Source organism: Mus musculus, chromosome 3 (genome assembly GCF_000001635.26).
Source record: "Mus musculus strain C57BL/6J chromosome 3, GRCm38.p6 C57BL/6J".
In the NCBI taxonomy this organism is placed as follows: Eukaryota; Metazoa; Chordata; class Mammalia; order Rodentia; family Muridae; genus Mus; species Mus musculus.
In genome coordinates, this window is record NC_000069.6 from 97,790,712 (window position 1) to 97,806,225 (window position 15,514).

At 43.9% G+C, this 15,514-nt stretch overlaps 1 protein-coding gene across 3 annotated transcripts in view; it reads right to left on the reverse strand.

The window, feature by feature from the left end:
- The window catches only part of Pde4dip (phosphodiesterase 4D interacting protein (myomegalin)), a 198,880-nt gene that overhangs the window by 100,884 nt on the left and 82,482 nt on the right, over positions 1–15,514 (reverse strand). For all 3 annotated transcript variants that reach the window (NM_001289702.1, NM_001039376.2, NM_001289701.1), the window contains exons 5-8: positions 6,021–6,097; positions 2,774–2,897; positions 2,434–2,609; positions 2,028–2,145 (exon numbers count right to left, since the gene is read on the reverse strand). In NM_001289702.1, coding sequence (NP_001276631.1) covers positions 2,028–2,145; positions 2,434–2,609; positions 2,774–2,897; positions 6,021–6,097 — 495 coding nt within the window. The remainder of the gene's footprint in view (positions 1–2,027; positions 2,146–2,433; positions 2,610–2,773; positions 2,898–6,020; positions 6,098–15,514) is intronic.

The following is a 15,514-nucleotide window of genomic DNA, read 5'->3' on the forward strand; positions in this document are numbered from 1 at the left end:
AGCCTGTGTCCTGCCAGAGTTCCTCCTATGCTCTGGGCAGGTGGATGTGAGAGGGCTGCCAGATGCTTTCCACTGAGCCCCGGGTGGGCATCTAAGCCACTGACCCCACTGGATGGTGGGGGGGGGGGCAGAGAGACACTCTGTGCCCCAGGGTTATGGGAGAGAGGGCTGAGGGAGAGAGGTTCCCATGCAGGCGAGAGTAAGCACAGTGGGCCTTGATAAGCAGAGACAGTCTATGGTTTTAGAGCTTTAGAAAGGCAGGGGGAAAGAGAGAAGGTAGAAAGAGAGAGAGAAAGACCGGCCATGGCCAAGAGGAGAGAAGGGGGTAAAGGAGAGAGAGAGAAGAAAAGTTAGAGTGAGAGAGAGAGAGAGAGTAAGAGAGTGAAAGGAGAGAGAAGAGGAGAGAGGAGAATAAGGGGAGTAAGAGAGTGAGGTGGGGCCAAGCAGCCCTTCTTATGGTGTGCTGTTATGTTTACTGTTGCTAGGTAACTGGGGAGGAGTTTAGCCTGAAGGTCAGAAGCTTGGGAGATTGTCTATGTGACTAAAAGCCATGCTTCTCCTGTGGGGGCTGTGGGGGCAGTAACTTCAACAGGAGCCAGGGTCCAGGAGACATGAGAGAACTCCTTCCATCCAATGTAGGTGAATTATCACCACTGGGTCCTGGGGTCAGACCTCAACTCAACTGGAGACCAGACTGTCTGTGCATAGCCCTGTGTGTGTGTGTGTGTGTGTGTGTGTGTGTGGTGAGCATATATATATATATGAATTCCAATATATATATACAAATGCAATGTGGGCTCAGTGTAACAGGAAGAAATTAGAACAGGAAAGGCCAGATATAATGGGATGAGAAGGGCTGAAGGCAGGTGGTGGATACAGGTCATAATGAGGCTATGAAGGTAATTGTTCTACTAGTTCCAATTCTGTCGTGGATAATTTGGGTTTGGGTGATGGATAAGTGCATAAAATGTATCCAGTCCTGAAAGTGTAGGATTTAGGAAGCTTCACAGCTTTCATTTTGAATGCTAATTCTAACAAAAATAGTTTTCATTAAATTGTATAAACTTTGGGTTTAGTTGGTTTTGATATGTCATGTTTTTATTTATTTGAAAGTTTTTAACAATAAAGCTTGTTTTAAGAGCATGTTATTTATAGTAAGAAATCACTCGGAATTAATGAGAAAATTCTAAAGCTTTCCTCATAATTCCCCGGTATCTATCTATTCCTTTGTGTAGTTTCCACTCGCTTGGAGAGCTATAGAGAAAGACTGGCTTCTAAACATTACTGTGCCGCAAGCACAGTGGAATGCCACTGCACAACTGGGTTACAATTCTATGACAAAAGTGAGCAGAATTCCCAGATATAACGTAGATTCCTCATCAATTGGCTTTAAAAATATTCATTTATTTTTCATTATGTGTGCATGTGAATCTGAGTGTGGGGGGAGCATGTTAGCACATGTGCTCACAGAGGCCAACAGGGTTCTGATTTCCTGAAGCTAGAGCTACAGGTGGTTGTGAGCTGCCTAACATGGGTGCTGGGGACCAAAGTCTAGTCTAAAGAGCAATGAGTACTCTCAACTGCTGAGCCATCTGTCCAGCCCCATAGTCAGTTGACTTTAAATTAATCAAAGGGTGGGTCTGTCCTACTCAGTGGAGCCCTCGAAAAGGGGCAAGGAAATAGAGGAGCAACAGTCTTTACTGTAGCCCACGATTGCCACCTCCTTACAGAAATCAGTTCTGCCAGTGACACACGGAGCCATAGACACACATCCTTTCCAAGGTCACCCTCGAGATAAGAAACCCAGTCCATACCTGGATTTCAAACTTACAGAACCCTAAACTGAGGCCCAACTGAGCCACATCTGGGTTCCTGACAGAAAACCTCGCAAGATCAAGATACGCTGCGTTATATTCTGCGCAGTGTGTGGTGATTTGTTACGTGCCAATCAGTAACAACACAGTAACAACACAGTGCTCGAGAGAGACTCTGAAACTGCTGCCCAGGCCACCCAGCCTGAGCCTTACCTGCACTTCCATGCTCGCTGGCTCCTCCAGCAGATGTAACAGTTGTCGTTTCTCTTGAGACAGCTGTTCCACAAGCCCCTCCTGAGCAGCCAAGCTCTGCCTCAGCTCTTCAATTCTCCTGGGCCAAAGAAATAAAAGGAATCTTTTCGTGCAACCATTCAATCACTCCATTATTTACCTGTTTCTACATAGGCTCCTGCCACAAACCAGTGAGCTTTCCTACCGGATACCACTAAAGAGCCAACCTTAATAGGAAATCTGGTTCAGAAAGGCATGGCGTCTTAGAAAGGGAAGAAAACCCACAATCTGTACTAAAAGGGGAACGGCACGGCTATGAATAATGTGCTCCCCCAAGTTGGAGGACACAAAAAAGGCAGCCCAGGAAAAGACCACCAAAAACACCTACCTGTCCCTCTGAGCCAGTGCCTCAGAATATTGGTCAGGCTTCTCCTGGTCTCCTGCTGCATCTTCCCTGTTCTTGGCAGCATTCGTCCACCTCTCTGAGAGCTCCAGATTGCACCTCTTCTCTGCCTCCACCAGAGTCTCCATCTCTGTGGCTTCATTCTTTGCTAGCCTGGGTTCCTGAAAAAGGCAGGAAAGCTAAGAGGTGGTAGGTCCTACCCAGGTCAGGCATCTGATAGACTAGAGAAGCAAAGAACAGACTGGCCAAAATCGAGAGAGTGGCCGGGAAGAGGCTTTAGGGAACCGCTTGCCCTTGCCTTTGTGGACCCGTGGACACCCCTCACCTCCTGCAGCAGCTGGATCTTGTTCCCTAGGAGCTCATAAACGTGTTCTGTCTCCTGCTGCCGTTCTTCAACCTGGCGCCGGAGCTCTGCCTCATTCTGGCTGTTGAGATCCTCTGCATCGGCCCTACAATGATGTAGCATTTGCTAATTAGAGCAGACATTAAACTCCATCTGCAGACTCAGATCACTCCAGCCATTCACTGGGACCAGAGAAACACTTGCTCTGCATTGTTCCCCGGAACCACTCTGTCCAGCCTTTTCTTTTTCCTTTTTAAATTTATTATATATATATATGAGGACACTGTAGATATTTACAGACACACCAGAAAGAGGGCATTGGATCCCATTACAGATGATTGTGAGCCACTATATTGGGAATTGAACTCAAGACCTCTGGAAGAGCAGTCAGTGCTCTTAACTGCTGAGCTATATCTCCAGTCCCTGCCCAGCCTTTTCATCTCATCTTTTAGGACCACTAGCTTCTTTGTTGCCTGTCAAGGAGGGTAAGCTTGCTGCCCAAGACGCTATGACTGCATAACTTCAAGAGGAGGAGCTCATGGGGAAGGCGTGGAGTCAGCAGCTAGGACCACATCATGGACTTTTCTGTTTATTGGCTCTCCTAGAGGGACTTGGCAGCAGCCTGCTTCCTTGCTGTTTGGGTTTATTCTATGTAGGTTGCCAGGACATGACGTCCAGATCCACAGAAATGCACTCCGTCACAACCAGGAATGCGCAGAGGACCTGCCCTGAGTCTGGGCTGCCTCTAAACACTTCCATCAGTGTTCACGGGCCCCGGCAGATAACAGACATGTAATCTGCATACACTCAGGTTTTGGCTGCAAGTAGCTTCTCTGATATCCCTAGGAATGGCTGTCCATGCACCAGCATGAAGAGGGTAAGGTATCAGCGGTTTATTTATAGTGAACAACAGCTGTCCTTGGATATCTGAGGATTAGAAATTTGGGGGGCCAAATCAGGTGCAGAGTCATCTTAATTCCGGTTAGGTTTTGTTTGTGTTTTAAGTCATTTTGTGAGACCCACGAACCATCTTCTTGCTCTCAGAGTGAAGAACTCCATTAAATCATAGGCTTCTAAATCACCGCCAAGTCTAACACACTTTAGTAGTTAGACCAGGAGGCTGTCTCTGTGGAGATGGCCTGGACTTCCCCGGATACTGTGCAATTCTTTTGTTTATAGTGGGCACTAATCAGCACTGTCTCAGAGGCGCCCCATCTTCTGGGGTCGGTATTGTATAGCCTTTGTGAAGTAGGAAGGGACAAAACGCAATGAAAGAAGCCAGGGATCCAACAATGGCAATGCTTGCGAATCAGCGTCTCCTTTGGCTCCACTTCCCTTGAGCCACTCACCTGGCAGTCAGGAATGGCAGCTTTAGAGAGTGGAGACTATATGTCTTCATTATTCTGAGATCAGTTCTACCCCCACACCCCAGCCTTTCATGTTTCAGAATACTATGCCACCTATATCATAGTAGCTATAAAAATAATATAAAACCTTGAAGCATTACAGAAATCCCATTATGCATTGCTTTATTGTTATTCAAAGTTTTCTAGAGCCTATAATAGCAGGCAAGTGCTCTTAATGGTTACCACCAAAGACTAGACCTTAATAAGAAAACCCTGTTATGTATTATTTTGGGTGTTTTTTGTTTGTTTCTTATTTATTTATTTTTTGTTGCCAACATCTTGCATATACCTCTCATCTTATTTAGCTATCCTAAACTCCAAGAAATACTATCGATACAAAAGGTCTATCAGATCAGATCAAACATGTTTGGATTGCAGGCTATATTCTAACACTATCATTTAAAACTGCCCTTTAGACTTTCTTTCCATTTACTGAGACAAAGTTTCATTGTGTGGTCTCCTTCAACATGAATTTGCTACTCGGTCTGGCTGGCCTTAAACTCCTCATCTCTTGCCTCAGGCATCTCAGTACGAAATTCACAGGTGTATACCATGGCGCCCGACTAGAGCAGCCCACCTTGATAGAAGTATACAAAAGAAAAAAAAAAGATCAAGTTTTCTTCTTGCAGGACTCTGACTTTACTCTCTTAATAAAAGCAGTTTCCAAGAGTTTGGTAGCAACCCTCAAATTGGTTTGATTGCTTTCCGCTATATATAAAACAAAGCAACTGTACTGTCATAGTTGGCTTTAGGGCTCAGATTGTCACACCTGGGAAAGTAAATCTCAATTGAGGAATTGTCTCCATGGGGTCTGCCTGTGAGCTGTCTTTAGGGGCATTTTGTCAATTAGTAACTGATATAGGGGGTGGGCAGTGCCATCCTCGGGCAGGCAGTCCTGGGTTGGACAAGGAAGGTAGCTAAGCAAGCCAGGAAGCAATGTTCTTCCACCATCTCGTCAGTTTCTGCCTTGAATCCCTGCCCAGCTTCCTCCAGTGGTAACTGTTGCCCGACAAAACAAATTTTTTTCTGATCCAAGTTGGTTTTGATCAACAATTTATCACAGCAACAGGAACACAAACTAGAACACACATGTTTGCCCCACAAGGCTTGTTCTATAAACATTCACGTTTCCTCTTAGCTCTTTTTTTTTTTTTTGCAAGAACAATATGGAGTTCATTCTTTTTAACAGCTGTGTAATAGGCCACAGGACAGATACACTGAAATATCTTCAGCCATTGACTTATTAATGGATGATTGCTTCAAGTTTTCTGTCATCACAAAGAAATGATGCGGACATACTGTTGGTTTTATCCTTTCATGAGTGTCTTCAGTTACAAGGAATAGAGTTTCTCTAGGGATTATCACTTTAAAAGTCAATATACCGTACCAAAAATGATGTCCTAATCCCTATTTTCACAGAAGAACATGAGAGTGACCATTTTCCCTGAACATTACACTTTGGATCTTATCAGACCGCTCATCTGATAAATGCTATTTGCAAATATCTCAACATTCACTTCCTCCTGATTAGTTCTTTCCTATTTAACAGGAAACTTACAGTCTCACGTCTGGGAGATCTGCTTATTTGGGGCAAGGTGTGTCTGACCACAGCAGACACATCTGAGAAACAGACACACCCAAGGGAAAGAAAACATGAAACCCATAGCTTCAAATCGCAAATGAGAGCCTACATTCAAATGTGAAGGGGAAGGTTCAGGGCTTTGGTTTTAAATTGACTACTTTCCAGTGAGTGAGTTGGAGTCTGGGATGGACAGAGCTCATGCATTCATATTGCTCTTCACAGAGCTCAACTCGCAACTCACCATGTTTTATCTAGATGCTGTTTCCTGTCCTGGAGTTCTCGTTTCAGGCTCTCCACTTCAACCTTCAGCTCGATGTTCTGAAAAGAAAACACATTCACCATCTTTAGCCCCCAGTGCTCTCTAACCTGCTTCCTGTTTGACTTTGGCCTTGGTCTACAGCATCTCATTGCAGTCCTTTTCAGAAATCCAAACAGATTGGCAAACGAACTCTTGAGTTTCAAGATTTCCTGTCTGTCAGTAGCTGCCTCTGGACAATCAACACCCCCCCCCCCCAGGCCATCAGCTCTATCTTAGAGGACAGATATATAACAAAGCAAAAGTTTCCTGCAGATATAGGAGACTGTACACTGTACACTGTACACTAAAAGCAGGATGCCCTCGCACAGGTTCCCAATCTGGACACTGTCCACTTTAGTCTTTTGAGATAAGGAGTGAAGAGAAATTAAAAAGGGTCGGGGAGGGAGAAAAAAGATGTGGATTTATGACTCTCATGTAATTCATGGCGTGGTTTACCTATTTGTCTATACTTCATGAGTAAGTATTTCTGTATAGGTTTATTCTAAGTATAGCTTAAGTGGATCCCAAACTACGCTTGCTTATCATATCAGCAAATCTTGCCAGCACTACATTAAAATATCTAGGGAAATGTATGTACTGAAGAAGAGGGAGCTGGGGAGGAAGGCACCTCTTTTGCTGTGTGCTCCCAAACCCACCCACTTAGCTCACAGAAAACCTTCAGTGCCGAAGCTTAACTTAAATGGGAAAGGCACTAAACTGCACCACAATGTCAGCATTTAGAATCACAGGCCAGGGCTGGCACACTCAGCAATGCACGGGACTTCAGTGACGCTTGCCATGACCTGCAGAGTGCTGTGTAAGACGAAGCCTCAAGGCCAGCATCTCAGCCACAATCCACCTTAAACATAGATCTCCCTAAAATGATGTCCCCGCCTGCATTTACATCTGAGTTCAACTTGGACTGAATTAAAAACACAGCAGACTGATCAGCTGACTCTTTCCAAGTTTTCGATTTTAACTCTAAACGGATTTACGTGCTCATAAAATTCACAATGCAGAAATATCTCTTAAGAATAATATTTTCAAAAACTTTCCCAATACAACTCATGAGAGAATAAATCCAACAAATGAGCCAGCTAACAAGGGACTGACAAAGAAAAATGATCTGCCTAACAGCCATTCTCGCCCCCTCCGCCTGCCCCCACCCCTGCTCCCCAGCAAGGACTGGGGGGTGCTACTTCGTTTGTTATGTTCCCATGTGGTTTTCTATCCGTGCTTCCTTGTCTTCATTCTCCCTAGTGATTTGTACCCAAAGTCTTCTTTCTATTCCTCACAAACATGATATATCGACTGTACAGTATCTTTGCACGGAATAACGCCTGTTTAAAGCTCAGGGAAAGAGGCACCCGGGGTCCTTAGAATTTCTTGCACGACCAATCTCCCATGCTAAAAATTCACATTCCAAACTCCAGTCCTGTTTCATGGACTGAGTTCTGCTACCCAAGGCAGCGACATAGGATAATGTTTTGAGATTTCGTGAAAAACTTTCAATCTGAAGTCTTTTAGCAATTCAGGGCCAGGGATATAACTTAGTGGTAAAATTGCTTGCCTTGTGAGGCTGAGGACTAACTAGAGTTCAAATCTTTAGAAACTCATATAAATCACATTTGGGTATGGCCGTCCTCCTGTAATTTTAGCCTCAGAAGACAAAGACAGGATTTCCCTAGAGCAAACTTACTAACAAGACTAGCCATATGGGTGAGCTCTGTGATTGATCGAGAGACTTTATGTCAATGAATAATGCAGAAGAGTGTGATTTCCTACATCAAATGCAGGCCTCCATATGCATGTCCATGCACACATACATACACACACACACACACACACACACACACACACACACCACGTGCACACCACACGCACATACATGAAAAATGTAAAATTTAAAAAAAGATTTTCTGTTTTAATCTGGGAACAGTTTCTGGATGCTGTTCTACACACTCACTAAGACCCAAGGTTAAATAAACAGGATTCCAGCCTCACCTTCTCCCTCTCATTTCTCTTCTCCCCTGTGAAAGGCCCCGTTCTCCTTCTATGTACTACATGGAGCTCAGAGGCTCCAAGGTCTCAAGATCTGAACATGAGCATTTGACAGGAAATTGAATATGGACTGGATAACAGCTACCATGAAGAAAACTTTTTTCAAACTCTCTGTAGATGGCTATACTATGCTGTTTAGATTTTAAAACAAAAATCATATCAGAGGTCCACTCTGACCCATTGCCAGGCAAGGTCAAGTGATGTCTGCGAGCTACCATAGGAAGTTGAGAGCAGGAGAAGACAGAACACTGCAGTGAGATTAGGAGAACAAAATCCACTGGGAAGTGTTGACACTACAGACCCAGAACATGGTCTCAGTACATGGAGCAGGGACAGGAAAAGCTATTCTTTTTATTTTTGTGCACATTTAGAGTTTCCCATAAAGTCAAACAGGGTGTTTACCCTACAAAAAGATACGTGTTTAAGATTCTTTGCATCTTTTTCTTTTTTACTTCTGGAATTGCACAAACTCGAGTCAAGGCAAAGAACGTTTGGCTCCCCACATTGGCTCCTTTAAACCCTCTGAGATACATAGAATGGTGGTGCTGAGTCCATTTCCTGGTATTGGTGAACAAAGAATAAACCTGCCTCTATGCTCAGTGCTGCCCCCTCCTTCAAACAGGACTTCTACTGACTGTGAAGCCAATCACGCAGCTGTCCTGCATGCCACAGGCACTGCCTGAGCCACCCAGGCTGTGGTGTCTTTTCTCCTTCTAAACCTGACCTTACCTGGATCCACCTCAAGCTTCCTCCTGTCTGGGAAACTTTCTGCAGCACAATTATGAACATAATTCAGCATCCATACTGAGGGTGGTATCAGGGGACACATGTATGTATATGTATGTACATTTGTAATATACTATATGTGTGATATATGTAACATGAAGGTAACATGTAAATATTGTAATATATGTAACAACATGTCAGTATACATGATAAAATCAGTGAGTACAATACTCACTGGAGATTAAAGTTGCCAAACTGAAGCACTTTCCTTAGCCCCGCAGTTGTGAGCTCATGGAATTCTCTGTAGAGTACAGGGTAATTCAGGGTCAGACCTCGGGGAACCTACTGCACATTTAGAGACAGGAGAAGCCAAGGAGGAGCAGGCCTTCCACAAACAAGTCTTTACTTGAGACAAAAATAAGCATAGCAGAAATCTCACCCTAAGCAATACTGTAAATTAGAGAAACTCAAAAAGGAGTATTTTAGTGGGTGGAAGAGTTTAAGACGTTTGTGAGACACCCACCCACCCCCACACCCACACCCACACAGGTCTGTCCACCCCAGTGAGCAGTAGCTGTTAACGGATGAGCTTCCCTCTCCAGAAAGGTAAGGTTCATAAGAGCTCTTCATACACAAAGGAACTTCCTCTTTCAGACTTCTCTGATCACCCTGGGGCAGATCATCTCTGCAGAATGTGGTAAGGCATGCCGTGTTTTCATACAGAGTTGTATCCTCCTGACTGAGGTGCAAGAGGGTGGTGCTTGGAGGATCCCTAGAAATCATTTTAGAAGTTTCTGAAGGAATTCTTTTATGAATAAAATTCCCTTCTAGTCACAAAATTTCTAAGCAAAACAGAACTCTTGTAGGTACAGATAATCTAGTTCTGTTATTCGTGGTGTGACATTTGAGAGACATCCCAAAGCTTTGTAAACATTTGATTCCTTCAGATTGTGACCTTTCTCTTAACAATGCCACCTACTCTCCCTGTGACCTCTGTGGTGTGAGACATCCAGGCAGCTGGACTCATGTGCACAACATTAAGTTTCTAGACTTTAACAGGATAGAAGACTTGGTTTATGAAGTACAACTCCTGCCTTCCCACAGAGTCTATGCTCACCATCTTCGGTTGTATACTAAGGCCCCAATGAGGCACAGAGGTTGTTCCAACATGGGACAAGTGTCCCTTCTTTGCCAGGGAAGGAACAACAGTGCACTGTCTTCAGGCACAGTCAGACCGTGCAATACCAGGGTGGTGCCCGCCAGAGCCAGCTTGAGTATCCAGTCTCCCAAGGAGATGGAAAAAAACCAAGTGGAAAGTTTGCTTTCTATAACAGTAGGCCCTGTGTCCACACTGACACTCTGTTCAGGACACCGCATCTCAAGTCCAACCTCCCTCAGTTCTTCCTGGGGTTGGTCCTGAAGCCACGCTGACTGGCTTTGATTAGATCAACACAGATGTTTATATCTGAGAGCACTGATGCCCTAAAATTAGGTGTTTGGGTAAATATGGCTAAGGGTTGGTGTGTGTGTGTGTGTGTGTGTGTGTGTGTGTGTGTGATGTATAAAGACAAAGCAAAAGGGAAAGATGCAGGGGCGGGGGAGGGACATATAGACAGACAGACAGACAGACAGACAGACAGACAAAAAGACAAAGAAAAGTGGCAGAGGGCAAGGTTGTTGACTTGTGAGATGTCAGCATTCCCTTATTCCCCTCCCCTAACCAAATACTTAATAAGCATCAACCCTTGTATGTGCAGGGCACTCTAACAGCTTTTAGATATATCAAGTCTGACACAGCCCTCACAGAGTTTATAGCCTAAGTCTAATTAAGTCGTTGATTTATAGTGGACTGCAATAAGCCAGAGAAAACCCAGCATCAGATGGCTACACAGAAATGTGCACAGGTGTCAGATATAAATAGCAGCAGATACACAACTTATTGTGAATTCATGTGACTCCTGACTTCATGCTCCAAAGAGACACCACTAACCCACAGACAACGTATTACACTCGGCTGCTTTCCCTCCCAGCTCTAGTTTGGGATATAAATATGAACTGCAGCACCATCAAGGGAAGGTAAGACTCCAGTGCTGAGGCAGGGGCATGGAAAAGATGGCTATCAGCTGGGGTGTAAATTCCGACTCTCACACCGTCTACTATACTGAAAGACAGAAAAATGCAGATTCAGCCATTTTTCAGAGCTAGCTCATCTTCTGTCTTCTAGAGATCATCACTTCAGGGACTTTAGTACAGTTCCTTCAGGTTTTAATTTCAGGTATGCCCAACTAAATAAGATGAAATGAGAATATTGACATATTGAAAGTATTCAATAATGTAGTTTTACACAGTAATCAGAGGCATGAACCACAGGGAAATAGCCGATTCTGACCAACACCCAGTTTGGGAATTCAATTAAAAAAGATTAAAATGAGGTGTGCTTGGAATTTGATGTTAGAAGAAGCTATATATGTAGGGGTACATATATCTCTACCTATACATATACCTATACATATAATATACATATATGCATTTTATTTGTATGTGTATATGTATTTTAGCTCATAGCAAAGCTGGACAGGACACCCAAGGATCGCCTAGCTACCCTTTGCCCCATATATATTGCTCTAAAACATGTTTACTTTTAACGAAGGATACATGAGGAAAAGTGAGGTACCCCGACTATTTTATTTAGACTCTGTGCCCAGAGGTCCCAAGATCCATGCTGTCTTTCTCACAGTGACCGGTGTGTCACAAGCTATTCATTGTCTCTGATCACTGTTAGTCTCTTGGTTAAGTCCCAGAGCCTCTGCTGATCTACCCCAACCAGGCTGGCAAGTGAGAAGCCGTGCACACAAATACCAATGATCTCAGTGAGCCTCTCCCCTCCCCAGTACATTCCTTAGCAGGACAAACCTCCCTGACCTGGCTGGAGTCTATGTTCATAAATAGGCCTGGCTGGGCTTAACTTAGTAACTTGCAGGCCCCTGGTAAGAGCTGGGGTGAGGCTGGAGCCCCTGCAATCCCCCAGGATACTTCATAGGAGACAGGCGCCCAGCCCCATTACAGGAGCTAAAACGGATGCTCCCAGCGATGTATTTCTCACAGCTGTTTAAGAGCTGCATTTCCCAGGAATCACCCTTTGCTTTGCTTTTATTACTCCTCGGGCAGCAGGTTTAGGACTTCTGTGGAGTATAATGACTATATTAAAGGCTGGGCAAATTGGCACATACCTCTTATCTCAGCACTCAGATGGGCAGATCTCTGTGAATTCAAGGCCAGCTCCTCTACATAAGGATTTCATTCTAGCCAGGTCTACGCAGTGAGACCTTATCTCAAAAGCCAAAACGCCCCAAACATAAATACATTGGCCAATATGGCCGGCTGAATACTTTTAAGTTCTTGATGGGATCTGACATGATCTGATGTTGTACTCTAATGTCTGATTCCTGCTTTGAAAGCGTAGTCAAATGCCAATCCTCTGTTCATCTGCTCATCAGGCAACTCTGTGAACTCAGGCCTCTCCTGGAAGCCTGGGACAGTGGTTACCCCACAGACAGCTGGGCCACTCAGCATGGCAGGCACAGGCCACCCATGGCTACTGAACCCTGGAGATGTGACTAGTGCAAACTGTGAAAGGACAGTTCACAGTGGATTTTCAATACTAACTATCATAAAAGAATATGCAAGCTTAAAAAACAATAAAGAATCTTTGTTCTTTGATTTTATGTTGAACTTACAATGTTAAAAATACATTATTACCATCAATTTTACATGGCTCTTTTCAGTTTTTTATTACTCTTATTTTTATTTCATGTGCACTAGTGTTTTGCCTGCATGGATGTCAGGTGAGGGCCTCTGGAACTGAAGTTACAAACAGTTGTGAGCTGCCATGTGGGTGCTGGGGTTTTAAACCGAAGTCTTCTGGAAGAGCAGCCAGTGCTCTTACCTGCTGAGTCATCTCTCTAACCCTCTCTGTTGAGTTTTTTAAACCTGTGGTCACCAGAGAATTTCAAATGGTGTGTGTGGCTTCTATTATATTTCTTCACATCTGTAAGGTATTGTGTGTGGCCATGTTTGGTGCCTTGCCATTAATCCTGTGGTCCAATCACACCAGAAACAGCTACTACATATAACTTATTAAGCACTTAACACTTATTAAGTCTTTGGTGAAGCATAGATAAACAAATGTTACCACCTTACTACTCTGCTACTTGTCCTCTGCCCAAAGAGTGCCTTGTCTCTGACTGCCTGTCTCTCAGAGCTGCAAAACAGGTTAAACCAGTGGGAGGCTTCCAGTGACTACAGAGGTCACCCTACCAAAACAGTAACACTCTGTTCCACACAGCCTCAAGCCCACCTACACCAGGCCGTAATAGTAAATTCCTTTCAGCCATCACTTACAGAAACGACTCCAGTTCGTTAGGAACATAGCAAAACTGCTGAGTGACCTCCCTCTCAGTGTTTGTGGGCATGACATCCCTCTCAGCCTCCACTTGCTGCTTCACCATGGCTGCAGAAGATAATGACATCTTTACCAAATGAGCTGCTGTCGCTCAAACTCTGTCAAGGATTTCTACTCCCTAGTGGCCCTTTTCTCATTTATTCACTTCCTAAATCTACCAGGCCCTCGGTGCAGTTCCAGGAGAGTCAGGTTCAACTGACTTCTCCCAGCAGACAGGTACAGGGGAGGACATAGCAAGATGGAGAAGGCAGCTTCTCACCCACCCATTCTGCACAGCTGCGTCTTACCTGCAGCCTACTGGGCATTCAGAACCTCGCTACACAGATCTGGGATTTCTCTTCTGAGCTCAGTGATATTTATTATGAAAGGTATGGAGGATGCTTGGTGCTGATCTAGCCTATGGGGAGATCTAAGAAACCTATTAATAATAATAATAATAATAATAATAATAATAATAATAATAATAGCTGGGCAGTGGTGGCGCACGCCTTTAATTCCAGCACTTGGGAGGCAGAGGCAGGCAGATTTCTGAGTTCGAGGCCAGCCTGGTCTACAGAGTGAGTTCCAGGACAGCCAGGGCTACACAGAGAAACCCTGTCTCGAAAAACCAAAAAAAAACCAACCAAACAACAACAACAACAACAAAAAACCAAACCAAACCAAACCAAACCAAACCAAACCAAACCAAAACAAAACAAAACAAAACAAAACAAAACAAAACAAAACAAAACAAAACAAAACAAAAAAAGAAGTCTTTATCTCATTTCTTAATTCCACTAAAATCAGGCTTTTTGCCTCCACTGCTTCGCCAGGCAGTTCTAATGGAGATTATGGATGGTGCTAAAGCCAAAGGTGAGTTTTTAGTCATCAGGCTCCGGGAGGTTTTCAAAACTTTGAGCTCTCCCTCTTCTCAGTTTTTTGTTTGTTTGTTTGTTTTTGTTTTTGTTTTTGTTTTTGTTGTATAAATCTGGCTCCAAGGAGCAAGCACTGGCTACTGGCTTTCCTTCCCACAGGAATCTTCTTTTGCTTCTTTTTCCCCCTTTTCCCAATGTTTATGAATATGAGTGTCTAGGGCTTAATCCTGGTCCCTTCCCTCTTCAGATGCTCCCAGTCCCTTGATGATCGATCCAACCGAGTCTCAAAGCTTCCAATACCATCTGCATGCTGACACCATCCCAATGTGTGTCTCTAGCCCAATGCTTTCCCCAGAAGTCCTGACACAGACCCAACCACTTTCTTGTTGTATGAAATATCTAATAAATATCTCAAACACAAAGATTCTAAAATTGAATACTTACATTTCTACCTCAAACCTTCTCCGTCTACAGCCTTCCCTGTCTCAGTTATGGTAGCTCTTCATTTCTGTGGCCCTCATCAATTCCTGTCTTTCTCTCTCTCTCTCTCATTCCACATCGAATCCATCCATGTAAATCCCACTGGTTCTGCTGCCATTCCCACTTCTTCCTATGTCAAGTGTTGCTTTAGTGTGAACACCATCAGCCCTCAGAACGGACTATAGCAGAAGTTTGCTTTCCTGCATCCCATCCCAGCCCTTCTACACCCTGTTTACAAAGTTATAACCAGATTTTATCTCTTCAAGGTCAGAGTCAACTGCTACTTGTTAGATTAATCCTTGATCAAAACTCTCACTACCCTATGTGACTGAGTAAAGTCTAAAATTACTAAAATGACACCATCACCACCCGATCTTTAGCAGCCCTGTCTCCTTGGAGCACACATTCTTTTCCTTCTCCTGATGCTTTGGCCATGATGACTCTTCTGTTGTTTATTAGCCTGGAAAATTCTTCCCTGAGTTATCTGGCTGGCTAGCTCCCTTATCTTCTTCTAGTTACTATTTTAAAATCACTTTTTTTGGCAGTATCTTATAAATTGGAATGCGTAGTCATTCTATGACCTACAGTTTCATACCCAAGTGAAACCAAATAGCATGGATGCTCATAGTAACCTTACCGTGATAGCCAATCACCGGACACTCCTTACATGGTCGATAACAAATGGATAAACATATTGTTTGCCATCATCTTTCAGAGCACTAGCAAACAATGAGAACGAAAGCCCTATTGATACAAATAACATCAACGAACAACCACAGGTTAGATGAAGGGAGCATGAGGTACTCTGTAATTCCTTTGTATGGAACCCTAGAAATGAGAAGACTGACTTACAG